Source organism: Sturnira hondurensis, unplaced genomic scaffold, assembly GCF_014824575.4.
Source record: "Sturnira hondurensis isolate 20B ecotype Veracruz unplaced genomic scaffold, ASM1482457v3 Scaffold0004136, whole genome shotgun sequence".
Taxonomy (NCBI): domain Eukaryota; kingdom Metazoa; phylum Chordata; class Mammalia; order Chiroptera; family Phyllostomidae; genus Sturnira; species Sturnira hondurensis.
The window spans coordinates 54354786-54370953 of record NW_028076767.1 but is presented as its reverse complement, the minus strand read 5'-3'; the positions used below and the strand labels follow the sequence as shown (position 1 = coordinate 54370953).

Genomic DNA, 16168 nt, shown 5'->3' with positions numbered 1-16168 from the left:
TCCAGAGCCAATACATTTTACATTGCTGTATATTACAATACCTGTTCTAATTTTCAGATACTAGTTTACCTCTTGAAGCTATACTTAAATTTGCTTTTAAACATTTCTTTTTTTTGCACACTGATGTTACTGATTCACTATAGGGATCTGCTACAGGATAATAAGATTTCTGTAATTACTGTTCAATAGCAGAAAACTGATTACATTCCATGATTTTGCTGTTGGTGACCCTACCTGGTTTTGAATATTAATTATAGCTTGCTAATAATAAAAACCCAAGTATATCTTCTGTTTCATTTTCAAGTTGTAGACAAGGTTGTACTTTATCCATATTTGAGTTATTTATTTAGATTAGAAACTGAGACCTGAGTAAAGCATTCGCTTGATTTAATTTTTCTGCTTTTGTTAATCACTGGGTCATAAAATTGGTAGGTTCCCAGGAGGAACCTATCTTATCTAAGGTAGGTACTTGAGGAACCTTATCTAAGGTCACACCTTAGATAAGGTGTTCTTGAGTAGCTCAGCCCATATTCAACTCTAGGCTGCCTGACTACAAACTCTAAATTCTGAATCCTAATTCTTTAGAAACTTTCTCTAATCATACCTCTTTAGTCAATACTGGAAGGAACCTGAGAGATAACCACATCAAATCCAACCCAAGCCATTTATTTATCAACTATTTATATAATAACACAGTTGACTTCATTTCATATTCAGAAAAAACTACTTGCTGTCTAAAATGTTTTAAAGAACAGTAGCTCCCCCCAATTTCCTTTCTGTTTTAATGGTTATGTGACTATGTGGGAGATGGGAGAGCAGTTCACATATTCCTGTCTTGAATGAAGTTTAGTATCTTATCCTATAATCCTTTTTCTATTCAGATTTAAAAATTACTTCATCTACCAGTGCTTAATTTTGAAAACTACATAAAGGAAGGATATTATACATAAACAGCAGAATGCTACGTATGGTGAAATAATGCTTTCTTCATTTTTGTTGAAGTAATAATTTATAATTCAATTTTTAACTCAGAGCGTTCAGAAGCAAATTTTATTCTATATAACTTGAATGTAATTTTTACCAGTATTTTACATATTTTAGAACAGTTTTTGTTACTGAAATTTGCATGCATTGAAGTGTTATCCTTCATTACTGATACATTAAATTTTAAAATAATTTTATTTATTTATTTTTAAAGAGGGGTAGGGAGAGAAAAAGGGAGAGAGAGAAACATCAATGTGTGGTTGCCTCTTGAGCACCCGCTACTGGAGACCTGGCCCACAACTCAGGCATGTGCCCTGACTAGGAATCAAACCAGTGACGCTTTGGTTCACAGGCTGGTACTCAATCCACTGAGCCATACCAGCCTGGACTAATACATTAATTTTAAAAGTCTGATACTTGTTCAAGATGTCAACTTACATTCAAATTCTATTGGAATATTAAAAGTACTTACACAAATTTATGTTTGGTAATCCTTTCTTAAACAATTTGGAATGAAGAGATGTGGTTTAAAAATAAGGTGAATTTTAACTAATGGAAAATAAAATCTTTCTAAATAAGATACATAACATTAATATGAAATAGTTATTTCAGAAATCAAAATGAAACTAATGTATTATATATACAAATAGATCCCTAAAATAATACCTGTGTTCTAAATATCAGTTCCAATGTGTACACTTACCTGTTGTTTCATAATCTTTATCTGTTCTTTTTGCTTTCGCTTCTCCTCAGCAGCCATTATTGCTATGATGAAAAACCAAAGCACAGATATCATCAGAAGAGGAATGAAGAAGAGAAGCCTTTTACAATTTGCCTATTACTTACTCTTCAAGTCTATGTCATCATTGAAATCACCCACCTTGTTGTTTTTTAGCTTCTTTGGCAACCCGAGCCTGTTCCTGCTTTTGCAGTTTTCTCAAAAGCTTTATTTGTGCTGCTTGCCTGGCTATTTCTGAAAAACACAAAATATCAAAGAACATAATTAACAACTTTACCAAACTGCCAATCTAAAAACCACCTAAAAACTCTGTGAAACTGATATCATCATGAAGGACACAATTTTCAAGAAAATTGCTTAAGGTTAGATAGCAAGTAGGAAAATGGTGTGGAAAATGCCATGTTCATTTCCCCCAGAAATTACCAATCTATTTCATCAAATATGATCCCATACACTGAACTACCCCAAAATGATTCCTCTCTTAATTCTTATCACAGACAATAATCTAAGCACATTTTTTTCACATTTCATGTAATGGCCACTTAATAGGAAAGTGGCTGCTAATGTGCAAAAAAAGTGAGTTAGCTGTTCCGTCGTAAAAACAAAATGGCCCTGGCTGGTGTGGTGAGGTTGGCTGGAGCACTGCCTGGTACACAGGGTCCATTCCTGGTCAGGGTACATGCCTAGGTTGCAGGTTCGATCCCCAGCTGAGGTGCATTCAAGAGGCACCTGATTGATGTTTCTCTCTCACACTGATGTTTCTCTTTCTTTCCTTCCCTCTCATCCTCTCTCTCTAAAAACAAATGTATATGCCAGGCAGTTAACAAAAAAACAAAAGTTATATGCCAGGCAGTTAACTTGCATATCATTGGTAGACATTTAAAATGATGCAACTTTTTCAGAGACAGTTTTTGCCTGTTATTTACCCAAGCTGAGTATCCTTCGATTCCAAGATTCTGACTCTAGGATTTTATAGTAAAGACAGCAATACCTATAGGAGGATATGAAGATACGTGTAATATATGTATTGCAGCATTGGTTGTGATAGAAAAGATCAGAAAAAGCCTACAGAGTCATCAAAGAGAGACCGATCGAATGGAGTACGGTAAAGCAACACGTGGCACCTCTTCCTACTTACTATTTAGTCATTAAAAGCATAAAGCTGATTTACAAACGTTGATAGGGAAAGACGTTCAGGAAAAATTATGTAAGAAAAGGGTCTGGCAGAAGAAACGCCCACTTGAGTGTGGTCGGTAAAGGAATAATATGGGTGTAATAATTTATAGTTTTAATTTGAACATTGCACCTAAAACATCACATGGTGTGCTTGAGTGTGATAATGTTATGTAGCAGAATTACACACTTATAATTTTGTAATTAAAAAAGGCATTACTTGTGTGAGACCCTGTATATTGATACATATTCAGGCAACCTTAAGAGGCTTCACATTTGTAACTTTTGTAACTCAAACTCACAGCAGCACTATTTTACCATGGTCAGCATTCTCGGTGTGAGACATAATAGGAAAATTTCATGTTGAAAATTCATGTATAATTTTAAATGATAAATACATTTGAAGTTAATGTGAGCACTTTGTGCTTGGTAAGTGATAATTTTTGTTGATCCTGAAATGATCACATTTTCATTTAAATGTATTAGCTGGGCATTTTGAAAACATATATAATACATCCAAACCACAGAGGAACCCAAACTAAAAGACTGGGGTTACTTACCAGTAACTGGAGTTCCCTGACTGAAAATTTACTCCACAGATCCAAATATTTTGGAGTTTGTTTGTTTGTTTGTTTGTTTGTTTAATTTCCCTTGTATCACCTCAAGGAATCGGGAGCTATTAAAAATGAGAATTTCCAGAAGGTTGGCATCACCTTAAGGTCTGTGCCAAGTGCTGGTTGATTCCCTTTCTGTATAAGCCTTCAAAGTGTTTCACCCGCCTTTGTGATTCTAAACACACAGAGTGTGGATGTGTTTATGAGCGTGGCTCTTGAATGGAGCTTATCTAATCAAAGAACTCCAGTTACCAGTGAGACTCCTTGTTTCCTCATTTTATGTAACACATTTTAGAAACTTAGAGCAGTGTCAATCATTCATGCATCAAAAAGATAAGAAACACAGTTTTCAGTATAATTATTGCCATGCCAAATACATTATGTTTTTTACCTTGAGCTTGCAGTTTTCTCAGCAATTTGGCATCTGTGTTTTCTAGAAATTCAGCACTGCCGACATTTGGAGGTCGACCCTTCCGCCGTCTCGCCCTGGATTCCTCTCGTACTCGCTGTCTCTCTGGATTTGGTGGTCGCCCTCTACGGCCTTCCATTGCTCTGATGCGAGGGATGACATCCTCTTCTTTCAAAAGACACCACTGCATTCCCTTTCAATCAACATTATAGAGAAACATTGTTACCAAATAAACACAGTGATCAATGTGTCAGAAAATTCTAAGCAAACTTACAGACATTTTGAAATTTTTAAAGGAGGTCCAAACCTCAGGAATTGTATTGTTTAAATTAAATTTACATTTATATTTGTTAATGGCTTTGCCTATCTTTGTTATTCTTGCTTTAATGACTTCAACTTTAAATACCTACAGAGAATTATATCTCTCTCTATATAAATATGTAAAAAGACATATATACCTTAATCACCATTTCNGTCAGAAAATTCTAAGCAAACTTACAGACATTTTGAAATTTTTAAAGGAGGTCCAAACCTCAGGAATTGTATTGTTTAAATTAAATTTACATTTATATTTGTTAATGGCTTTGCCTATCTTTGTTATTCTTGCTTTAATGACTTCAACTTTAAATACCTACAGAGAATTGTATCTCTCTCTATATAAACATGTAAAAAGACATATATACCTTAATCACCATTTCTGAACTATGATGACCATACATTGGCAGATTACTGAAAACACTAGTTGTGTGATGAGACCTTCTGGATCTTTCTCATGGGTTATCAGTAGAGTCAAACATTAGGTTATTTAAACAATAGATGAAAGTTTCTCTTTAGAGAAATATTATAGCTAATAAATCAAGAAGAAAGGTAAGAGTTAAAGTATCAGTGTTTTGCAGTATCTGACGAACGGATCTAAGCATTAAACTCGAGTGGCCGCCAATAACCAGAAAGAGGGACAACCAGAGGGACATTAGCTTCCTGATGGAAGCCACCACCTGAAGCCACCACCCTCTGAGTTGGTCTGGCCTTACCAAGATTTAATTACTGTAACTTCACAGGATAATAGGGTGAGAAGTGCATGTTAAATTACACAGCAAAACCCAGTCTATAGGAAATTCTACAAATTACTCAGTTTTTTCAACAAATAAATTTTTAAGAAGTAAACAGACTGTAAGGAGGTTTACAATATGTATTAAACAATCCCAAAGATAAGTGTGGACTTTATCTATATACTAATTCAAACAAAAGTGGTCAGAAAGTTATAAAAAGTGTGAGACAACTGAAAATTTGCACAAGGACTGGTATTTGAGGATATTAAAGATTATTATTTTAAAGTGTGACAATGGTACTATGGTACTCTTATAGAAAATAACAGTTCTTATCTTTTTAAGAAATAACTTAAAATATTTACAGATAAAATAAGACAATTTTTTTCAACAAAGTATGGAGGAGAAGCAGATGGGTGTATATATATAAAACAATATTGGCCATATGATAATTTCGAAAGCTGATGATGGGTACACAGTGTATACTATTTTGTCTACTTTTGTGTTATTTGAGATTTCTAAGGTATACATTTCCTGACACAAAGACATACAACAGAATGATGCTACTGTGTTGTAGGAATAGCTTGCTCAGCACATAGATACGTTCTGAATCTGGTTCTTATTATCCTCCATAGATCAATCAAAGCAAATACACTGTTCTGTTACCTTACTCAGAGTAATATGTCCAAAGTGATGTTCATATATAGAAGAGGTATCCTTTAAAATAATTCTTCTATTTCTTACTTATTTTTAAAGAGGTAATTCATTTAGTATAAAGATTAAGAAAACTGTGTAAGTGTACCTTTTTTCTTAAAAGAACCAAAAACTAGGAATTTAGCTTGAACCACTCTGGGTAATTCTGCAACCAAAAACAGTCAAAAGTTCTTGAATTCTATTTTTTGCCATAATTCCTAACCTGAGCAAGGAATCTATGAATATCTCATTTAATGGGTACTAAAAATACAAATAATATTCCTGCTACCATAACCCAGGCCACCTACATCGCACATGCCAAGCAATGTGCTTTATTTCAGGCTCTCTGAATGTACAATATACTTTAATCTTCACAACAGCTTTACTAGTACAGTGGTTGTTGTGCTTACAGTATGACTGAGGGAATTCAGACCTAGTGAGGTTAAATAACGTCCCGAGGAAGAGAGACAACAAGGAACAGAGCTGTGATTCACACCCAGGACCATCTCACCCTAAACCTGGGCTCTTCAACTGCTACACGTACTTCTCTGGTGTTACAAACATGTTCTTATGTTGGTAAGTGACTGGTAACAATATTCAGCCACGAAAGCACAGCCAAGCTTAGGTCAAGACAGAAATGTGTCGGGAAAAAACAGTAAAACACACAGTCCATATCTACATGTGAAAAATAGTAACTATACTAATTCTTTTTCATAATTTCCATGTTAAAAGAATTTTAAAATTAATTAAGGAATGGCCCTGGCTGGTGTAGCTCAGTGGATTGAGCGCGGGCCTGCGAACCAGAGGATCACGGTTTGATTCCCAGTCAGGGCACACGCCTGGGTTGCAGGCCAGTTCCCTGCAGGCCAACTCCCAGCAGGGGACGCACGAAAGGCAACCATACATTGATGTTTCTCTCCCTCTCTCCTTCCCCTCTAAAGATAAATAAATAAATAAAATCTTTAAAAAAATTAATTAAGGAAAATATTTTTTTTCTGAGATTTGAAATGAAGTCAATAGGAACAATAGTTGAACTAACTGTATTTTTAGGCAATAAACTACTAAGAAGGAAACCATCAAAACAATTTTATGTTCACCAGTATAGGAAGCTTTTGATTAGTTTAGGTTTTCGTTTTTCTATTATACTCTTAGGCACCAAGGCAGCATGCATTACATAAATTGAAAACTATAAAAGTGACATTTGTGTCACTTGGGATAAGGGAGAGAGGCTAATAAAAAGTGTCTGTCAAGGAATCTGCATTCAGTTTTTAAAATATCTTATTAATAATAAAATCAACTTTTAGCCAAGATTTAAAAGGTTCAATCAATTTATTCTTCTTTTTATCCAGTTACGATTTTTAGTTATGTTTTTCTTCATCAAAGAAAACATACCTTTATTAAAAAAGAAATAGAATATTTGGGGCCCCAAACTTACCAGACAAATATAGTGACATTATCATTTATATTTTGCCCTTGACATTTATAAAGCAAATATTTTCTAAGGGAATTGCATGTACTGGGCTACATGTAATGCCTTCTGACTCCTGGATTTTAGAAAACGAGAAATGGATTGTTAGAAAAATCAAAAGCTTTTATCAATATTAATCAACTTAGTGTTAATTCACTGAGTAGCCAAAATAATTGTGAGCATAAAAATAGGTATTTTTCTCAATAATCTTTCTCTGAAAAAAGCAAATACAATTTATATCACTTGATTCATTTGCTATTAGCATTTCTGTCAATTAAAAATTGTGCATAAAAATGGTTAATTTTTTCTTAATTTCTGAGAATAAGACAGCAAATGGTTCCTGAAAATAATCTTTCTTGACTAAGATTTAAAAGATGCAGATAAAAAAATCAATGACTGACACTATGGCAATGGTAACAGATTAATTCTATTATACCATTGTAAATTTCAAGAGTTACTAATTTAAATCTTTAGCAATAACATATTCACTTCTATAAATACTCTAAAAGGAGAAAAGGAAAAAAGGGTTTATGTTTTATTTAAGAAGATTAAAAGTCATTAAAGTAATAATTATATGGGTATACTATATACTGTCCACACTAATACATTATAAAAGTAAGCTATAAGACTAAAATATATATAAAAATAGTTTTCTTTACTTATACATTTGCTGAAGCACCTATTCTATACAAGGCATAACATTTTCTAAAAGTAAACTACAAAGTCCTCTCCCCAGAAGGACCAGCATTTTTAACTAGGACATTAGCTTATTCTAATACAGGCGGTTCAAGGAACATGTCCTGAGTAGCCATGAATTTGAAAAGGAATTTAGAGGCTGGAACAGAAAGTTGTCTCCACTGTCCACTCACACAGTGAGGGTGGTTTGGATCAGGGCTTGAGAATTAGAGCTGGAAGAGAAGGTGAATACATCAGCCTTTTATGGAGAGGGGACTGCCAGGGTATGAAGGAGAAAGGCCTAAATGAAGACCCAAAACATCTGAAGTCATCTCTAAGCAACATGGGAAAGGGAAATGGTAGTATGGATTTCTTCCTGAACTAAGTTAAGATACAAGATGGAGAAATACTTAAAAATTGGCAAAGAAATTCATTGTTCTCAGTCTTTCATGCTTTAAAAACTAAAGTTTAAAGAAAATATCTATTTTAAATGAATTACTTTTTAAAAGTTTTCTGTATTCAGAAATTTGAAAAAATTATGAAATTTAATGTAAGTAAACCTTTCTATTTTACATTTCTATTATTCTTCATAATTGATACTCTAAAGTATGGGTGAACAACTCATGACCAACTGGTTTATTTTAACCTTGTCTTATGGACCCAGAATGGTCTAATTAATTGGTTATCCTACATTTCACAAAAAAACTACAGTAAATTTGTGGTTTACCAGCAACTTGTTTAGGTCTTATTGGGACGTGTTCTCAAGTCTCATTCCTGCTTCAATTTTATATCCTAGATTGTCTTTATTTTTCTTTTGTGGCTCTCATTTTATCTGATTTTATACACTTGTAAGTAAATTTATTTGGGGGAGAAAGCAGTATATAAGTAAATGAAGTGAACCAGTCTGCCAAAAGCTAATTCACTGAATGATCTATTATTTGTCAAGTTACTGAAGATTTTTACTTTTTAAGTTTTAGTATCACCAAGACTTTGCTGCAGCAGTTTTCCTTGGATTTGTAGTTGTGGGCCAGCGTCGGTTTCTCCTGTTCACGTGTGAGATGCCTAGTGCTGCTCATCTGCTCAATGTCATGTAAGTTGAGTGAACATTACTCATATTTTCTAGATTGGGACCTGTGTATACCCCAGTAAAATACCTGTGGTGAATGTTTTAAGTCTGGGCTAGGGTATTTGGCCTGACAACCTTAGGTCTGTTGGTCATTCAGCAAACTGATCCTTTACCAAATAGTTCAAGGTTAGTTACTTTCAGTAAATTTAACCATGGCTCAAGAAAACAAGTTATTTTTTATTACTTTTCTTTTTGAAAGAATATTTTCAGAATCCTTTACTTCTTAATAAATAATTTACTTAAAAATACTTTTAGAACTTTATACCTAAAAAGGAATTGCTATTAAAGCCCTTCTCATATATATATATGCATGCGTGTGTGTGTACACACTTCATATCATAGAGGAGGGAATTAAGACCTAGAAAAGTAGGCTTCAGTTTTCCCACGTTATACAGAACACTGAACTACCTTGCTAAAAATCTAAGAAAACTCTCAGGGCACAAGCAAAGGGCACCAAATAAGTATTTTTAACAGAACTTGACATTTCACATTGTAAGAAAAACATTCAAGTTAATATCATGAGAAAAATAAAAATTGTGTTGGATTTTCTTACATCTATTTCAAAGTTTAGTATTATGTTTAGCTTTAGCTAAGTTTATGGTGCCAGAGGCAAGTAGTGAGTTTTATATATAATCAACTTTATGTCATTAGAGATTCTTAATTTACTCTAGCCCTATAGCTTATTACTATCATACCCTGAACAGCACTTTAAAGATGTGAAACAGCAGAAGCAGCCATCTATGCTGAGAGATGGTTGTCAACTACTAAAAAAGTGGAGAAAGATGTGCTCTGATAGAATCATTTCCACATGCCAACTATGCTTTCCAGTTATACACAGTAGGTTACCTCTGAGAGTCATGACTTTCAAAAATACCTCCTCAGCTCCACACTTGGATTCATACATTTGGCCTTCTAGTATAGGCCTGTGTCTACCCATCAAAAACCCTACCTGGTAGATTAGTGACATGAATTTCCAGACTTTTAGATTTCTGGCAGTGATCCCTCATGTTCTCGGAGCCCCTCGGTGCCCACAGCTATGTTGAATTAGGTGTGACAGTTAACAGCAGAGTTGAATTAGAACCCTGGTTGTTGACTCTGAATCTTTTGTTCTCTACATATTTACCAGCATTACAATCTTGCCAAAGATCGCATGTTGCCTGCTTTCCTGTGAAGACTTTATTCCTCATTAACAAAATCCTAACTTTTAGCAGGACAGCATTGTGCTTAGTGTTTTGTCTTCCCCAAGCAAGGAGCTCCTTTAGGCCGGCGATCATAATTTCTATTTCTTTTGTACTCTTCAGTTTCTGTACGAAAAGTAATTTTTCCTCAAAGTCAGTCTTTGCAGTTCATTTCTGTAGTGAAATATGTTCACAATTTTCTTTATGGAAAATGTCTTTAGGGAAAATTTATTTGGAGAAAAAATGCCTGGTGCATTAAGTATTTGCCACAAATATTTATTGACTAAGTGACAAAGAAAAGGGGCTCTTTCAAGAAGACTTATAGACATTTTTATATTCTCATGGCCTTGTGCCATTAAATGGAAATACCTTTTTAAAAAAGTTCTTCTTGAATAGAGGAAGCAATATTTTCTTAATCACTTTTAAATTCTACCCACTTTGTATCTTTCCTTTTGTTTGCTTTTTTAGCCTCAACACAGTTGATATTCATTACTCTGTGCTTGTGAACTTCCTGGTTGAAAAAATAAACATAATTGTTATATTTATGCTTAACTGTTTTTCTTCTCTATAATTCACAGAAAACAATTTTCATTGTAGATTACCAAATATTTCAAGATAATCTTTGTCATTAACAATTTATTTTGAAGCCTTCATATATACCTAATAAAATGTGAATACTTTTTACTTAAGTATCATACTTACATTAATTAAAAATAACCCCATTTTATATTTACCAAAAATTTAAAAAATCTAGCTCAACCTTACTTTCTATTACTCTGACACTCAAAAACAAAATAAAATAAAGACAATTTAAAAATTAGGCTAAATAAGTTCATTATAATGTGATAAAAGTCTGTAAGAAATCTATTTATCTTACTCCCTTTTCACTGGCTAAATAGCTAACAGAGTGTCAGTAGCAGGTAGCCAACCAGTAAAGCACAGATTTATAAATACTACAAAGTTCTTTTTGTTCCATGGAGTCTATCATCCCTAAAACCATGAAGCTGATAGGAAGTGTTTTCCGTCTGAGTAGATACTGACACGTAGCTGATTCAACATGTTACATTCATAGACTGAAATAAATAAAACTGGTAATGACTAGACTATAGCCCCACCCCCACTTCTTGGGTCAACCTTATCAATTCTCTTTTTTTATTATCTTCAAAGGTAATCATCAGATTATTGTCCTGTAATTACTGATAATTTATTTAAATTTCCATAAATACGAGCTCTCATACCTCTACTTCTAGGATTACTGTACTAAACACTAAGTTAGCCAGTATTTTCAACAAATTTTTCCTGTTTATAAGTACATATGTAATTACTTTCTTAACCTTACAAATATATTGAGTAAAAATTGATTAACTTATATAAATAACCATGGTTACCTACTACAGATATTATCTTCTAGCAGAGATTATCATCTCCTAAATTTCATTTGTAAAATACAAAGGTTTGAGATAGCACTGGTGAAATTTTTGAAATGCCTTTAACAAAATTAGAACTTCTAGGACGAGTATTGGTGGGGGTTTTTTTGGTGCGTTATAAAGAAAAAGGAAAGGTATGATGAAGAAAATGTATTTTCCAGTGCAAATGTTTTGTTAGGAGGGTGATGAAGAATACTAATGAAGCCCTGGCTGGATGGTTCAGTTGCTGGATCATCAGCCCGTACACCAAAGTGTTGCAGGTTTGATTCTTGGTCAGGGCACATACCTAAGTTACAGATTCAATCCCCAGTTGGGACACATATAGATGTATCTCTCACTCTCTCCCCCTCCCTCCCTTTCTTTCTCTCTCAAGAATCAGTAAACATATCCTTGGGTGAAGATTTAAAAAAAAATACTAACAAATCTCTAAATACTGCATTTCATTTGTCATTAACCCCCCCCCCCCCAAAAGATATATGAAGCTGGGAAAACTCTAGCAGTAGCATTTAAAATCACTGTGCACAGCCCTGGACAGGTGGCCCAGTTGGCTGAAGTGTCGACCCATGCACCAAAAGGTTGCTGGTTCAATCCCCAGTCACAGCATCTACCTAAGTTGTAGATTTGATCCCCAGTTGGAGGGCATACCAATCAATGTTTCTCTCTCACATCAATGTCTGTCTGTCTTTCTGTCTTCCTCTCCCACCCCCTTGTTCTCTCTGTAAAATCAATGAACGTATTTATTCTCAGGTGAGGATTAAAAATAAGTAATTAAAATAAAATCACTGTATATAATCTCCATGAATTGAGAAAATCAAAATATTAGCCTTTATTGTATTATAAGGGATAGAGGTATTTTTAAATTAAAAATTGTTCTCACATATGTGACACAAGCGAATTTTAGAAAATATAAGACACATAAGAACAGAGAAGAAGAAAAAGACCCACTGTACCACCAACCATTACATTCACCACTAAGCTTCTAAGGTATTTCCTTCCCGTCTTTCAATATGCATAGTTTTGTTTTTCAATACATACAGGGTGGTGCAAAAGTATGTTTACATTTGTTCATATGGAAGATAATACAATAATTAACAAATGATGATATAAGAATAATGTACTCACAGCTGTGAACCTTAAACAATTTGCACAAAGGCACAAACATTGTGAATACATACAGATCATCACTGCATGGTAACATGTCTGTTCCCAAGTGTATTTTACATCTTCTACAAAATGTAGGCCAATCAAAATTATTACATATCAATTTACTCTAATAAAATATATATTTGTTCATTTTCATAGGTTACATAATTATATACTTCTAATTAACTATATGCTTATACATATTAATCATACCATATCTAGAAATGTGAATGTCTCTACAACGATATCACCTCTAATTAATTTATTTTTTGGACTATTTACCTTTACTGATATTCTCTAAAAGTATCTTAAAATGAATCCAGCTAATTTTTTTTTAACTGAGAGAAGTGCTCTTAAAATTGCTAATATTTTTCCTCAGGAGTCTGTTGCAAATGTTGGGAGCTTAACATATTCTGGATTTAGTAATTCATCATATTTCCTTGATTGGAACTGATGTCTCAGCAAGACAATATACATTTGGAAAACACTGATTATGTTTAATAAAAAGTGAATGAATGTCAAAGAATAGTCTGCTCTGCCTAATGAGGCTTTCGAGATTAAGTCTAATTATCACTGATACAAAACTAAAAATCCTTCATGTATTGAACAGCAATTAGCTTTGCTCTCAGAACAAAAATCTATTGATCTGAGACAGATGATGCTATCTTTGGCATAAATAAGTAAGGATTTGATAACAAGAACCAAAAGATTAAAAATGTGAAGAATTTTAAAGTAAAATAATTACTGCCTTCTTATATGCTTTGTGATGAAAAATTGATCCAGTATACATACAGTGTGTAAAATACCACTGTGGTCCCAAAATTTGGAGAATCTGTTTGGTGACAGAGCTAGTCTGAGTAAAACTTTTTTTAATTAAGAAGGAAAAATTTAAAAATAGATAGAGTATATTTTGATAAAGATGTTAAAACTCAGATAAATACATTTTGGCGTTTTAGAATTACTAGCAAAGAGACAAGTAGATTTGGACATAATTTGTTACTTATAACGTATTGAACAATGGAAAATAGGACATGCCATGAATTCAAACAAGCAGAAACCCTGAGTTGTAGTTATGTCCAGCTTGTTTGAGCCTGTGTGAGCTTGGAATTCCCTTAATCTTTGCACTCTCAAAATAAACCTCTGGCAGAATGAGGAATGTCTTTTCTATTTCTCTAACTATAAAACTAGAAGGTAAGATAGAATAGAAAATTCTATTCTATATTCTATATTCTATATTAGAATATATTCTATATTCTAATCACAGTAGAAAATATGACTTTCCAGAAAAGATTCTTTCTGTGAGCTATATTTGGCCAATGAAAGAGTCAATCAAGAAAGAAGGTATTAACTTCAGTTAGCAGAGCATTTTAACCCTTTGAAATATTTCCATGCATATTATCTCATTTTAACCTCACTATAATCCTATGAAACAGAAGTAAAATTATTATTGGCTCTATTTTGCAGATAAAGAAGTTGAGGGAAAGGGGGGCATTATTTGCTGTTTGAAATCACAAAACCATTTCATGGGTTAACAAGCATCTAGGTCTTACCGCTCCTTAACTAGGACGTCTTTAATGGAGCTGATAAAGTTAAAGGGAATAATGAGGACATGCAGCTGTATCCAAGTAAGATACAAAGGCAAAACAAAGGAAATGAGATCCCCCTGGTAGGTTTTTTGTTCTGATTACTAAGGCTGTATATTAAACTCTCAAGCTGAAAAGGAGCTGTAGTAATATTTTCAGAACTGTGTAATATTAATTTAAAAATTCAATTTCTGCCCTGGCTGGTGTGGCTCAGTAGACTGTGCTGGCCTGCAAACCAAAGGGTCACCAGTCAGATTCCCAGTCAGGGCACATGCCTGGGTTGTGGGCCAGGTTCCCAGTTGGAGGCACTGGACAGGCAACCACACACTGATGTTTCTCTCCCTCTCTTTCTCTCTCCTTTCCCCTCTCTCTAAAAATAAATAAATAAAATCTTTTAAAAAATAAAAAGAAAGAAAATAAAAATTCAACTTCTGTGAAAAGCGGAAATTTTATTTATTACCTAATATTAAGCAAATCCACACCCCCTCAAAATTACACTGTGAAAATGGATCATGCAGCATGGCACAGTCAAATAATAAGATCATTCCCCCAAACTAAGGCATATTTGTCCTCTTTTATCTGACTTAAAACAACATGTTTTTCCTATTTAAATTAATTCTAAAAAAACTGTTAACCTTTCAGGGAACTAATGCTTTTCTATATTTCACATGAACATGCAGATACTTTTATACCTGTATAAAATATAAAATTATTAACAGAATTAACAAACCAGAAAAAGTGTACTTAAAAAATTGAAAAAGACATCTATTATGTCAAAGCTCCTTGCTACTGAAACAGTAAACTGAGAATTCAGTGAGGGTTTACCATAAAGTTATATGAATAGCTATACCAATTAACTAACAGAGTGTAGTGAAATTTAATTCATGTAAGTATAGTACTACTTTTTGGTTCAAAGACTATACTTTTTAAAAAGTGGATACCTGCGGTCCATCTCTGGCTTCATAGAAGTCACCCACTCTTATTTTTGCACTGAAGCTGAAATTGTCCCTTGAGATATCCATTATTCCATTTCTGCTGAGATACTGAAAAAATCACATATTTTTCCACTTCAGGTTTTAATAATGACAACCCAGCTTTGATGTATAGCTATCTTCAGGACACTACTGTTTTGCATATTCTATCAAGGGGCTATTGATTTATAGGAGTTCAATTTAGGTTAAGTACATTAGTCCCACACAGAGAATATTTTGCATCAAGGAACTTATCTGAGAAAGGAATGAACCTTTTTTCCGTAAGTGTGCGTAATAGGCACCAAATGTATGTTATTTGGTGAAAAGTATGTACCTTTATTACTTCAGGGTACTGCCTAAGTTTCTTTCCACATGGAGCATAATACGCTACTTCTCCTTGAAGGCGCCCTCCAAAGTTTCTTATTCTTGTCTCTCTCTGCCAGCTACACATAACAGAAATGAGAATTGTAACATACTTAGATAAGAAAATTCCTAAAAATTAAAAACAACTTTTCAGAATACATGCTCTTTAGAAAACATGATAAGCACACACACACAAAAACAAGTATTAACCCCCAACTATACAACTCAGATGCATCTACTAATAAAATTATTTCAATTTTTAGGTAAGCAATTCAATTAAAAATTAATCAAAGACTCAAGTTACAAATACTAAACTCTATTAAATTTTGTAGAAATCATAACTGGTATTAAACTGAGATATGTTCCATAACATGTGTCAATTTTTTCTGATTTTTTCATCTGAAAAGCTTTAAGGGAGAAGAGGAAAATAAACCTGTTCTTGGAGAATCATGCTTTTCCAGTGTGAAACTACTCAGTTCCAAGTAAAGCATTTTAGCCAAACTCTTGTCAAGTTTCCTCAGTCTTGCCCACAGTGGCTTTCCCTGTCCTTTGACTCGATATTCACAAAACCTGTGT

General features: G+C 33.6%; 1 protein-coding gene across 23 annotated transcripts in view; it reads right to left on the bottom strand.

The window, feature by feature from the left end:
• The window catches only part of BAZ2B (bromodomain adjacent to zinc finger domain 2B), a 382453-nt gene that overhangs the window by 75611 nt on the left and 290674 nt on the right, over positions 1 to 16168 (bottom strand). For 17 of the 23 annotated variants that reach the window (XM_037044636.1, XM_037044615.1, XM_037044614.1 and 14 more), the window contains 5 exons: positions 15564 to 15672; positions 15200 to 15301; positions 3902 to 4112; positions 1865 to 1957; positions 1688 to 1749 (listed from right to left, as the gene is read on the bottom strand). In XM_037044636.1, coding sequence (XP_036900531.1) covers positions 1688 to 1749; positions 1865 to 1957; positions 3902 to 4112; positions 15200 to 15301; positions 15564 to 15672 — 577 coding nt within the window. The remainder of the gene's footprint in view (positions 1 to 1687; positions 1750 to 1864; positions 1958 to 3901; positions 4113 to 15199; positions 15302 to 15563; positions 15673 to 16168) is intronic. The other 6 variants (XM_037044624.1, XM_037044626.1, XM_037044631.1 and 3 more) reach the window with 1 other exon arrangement.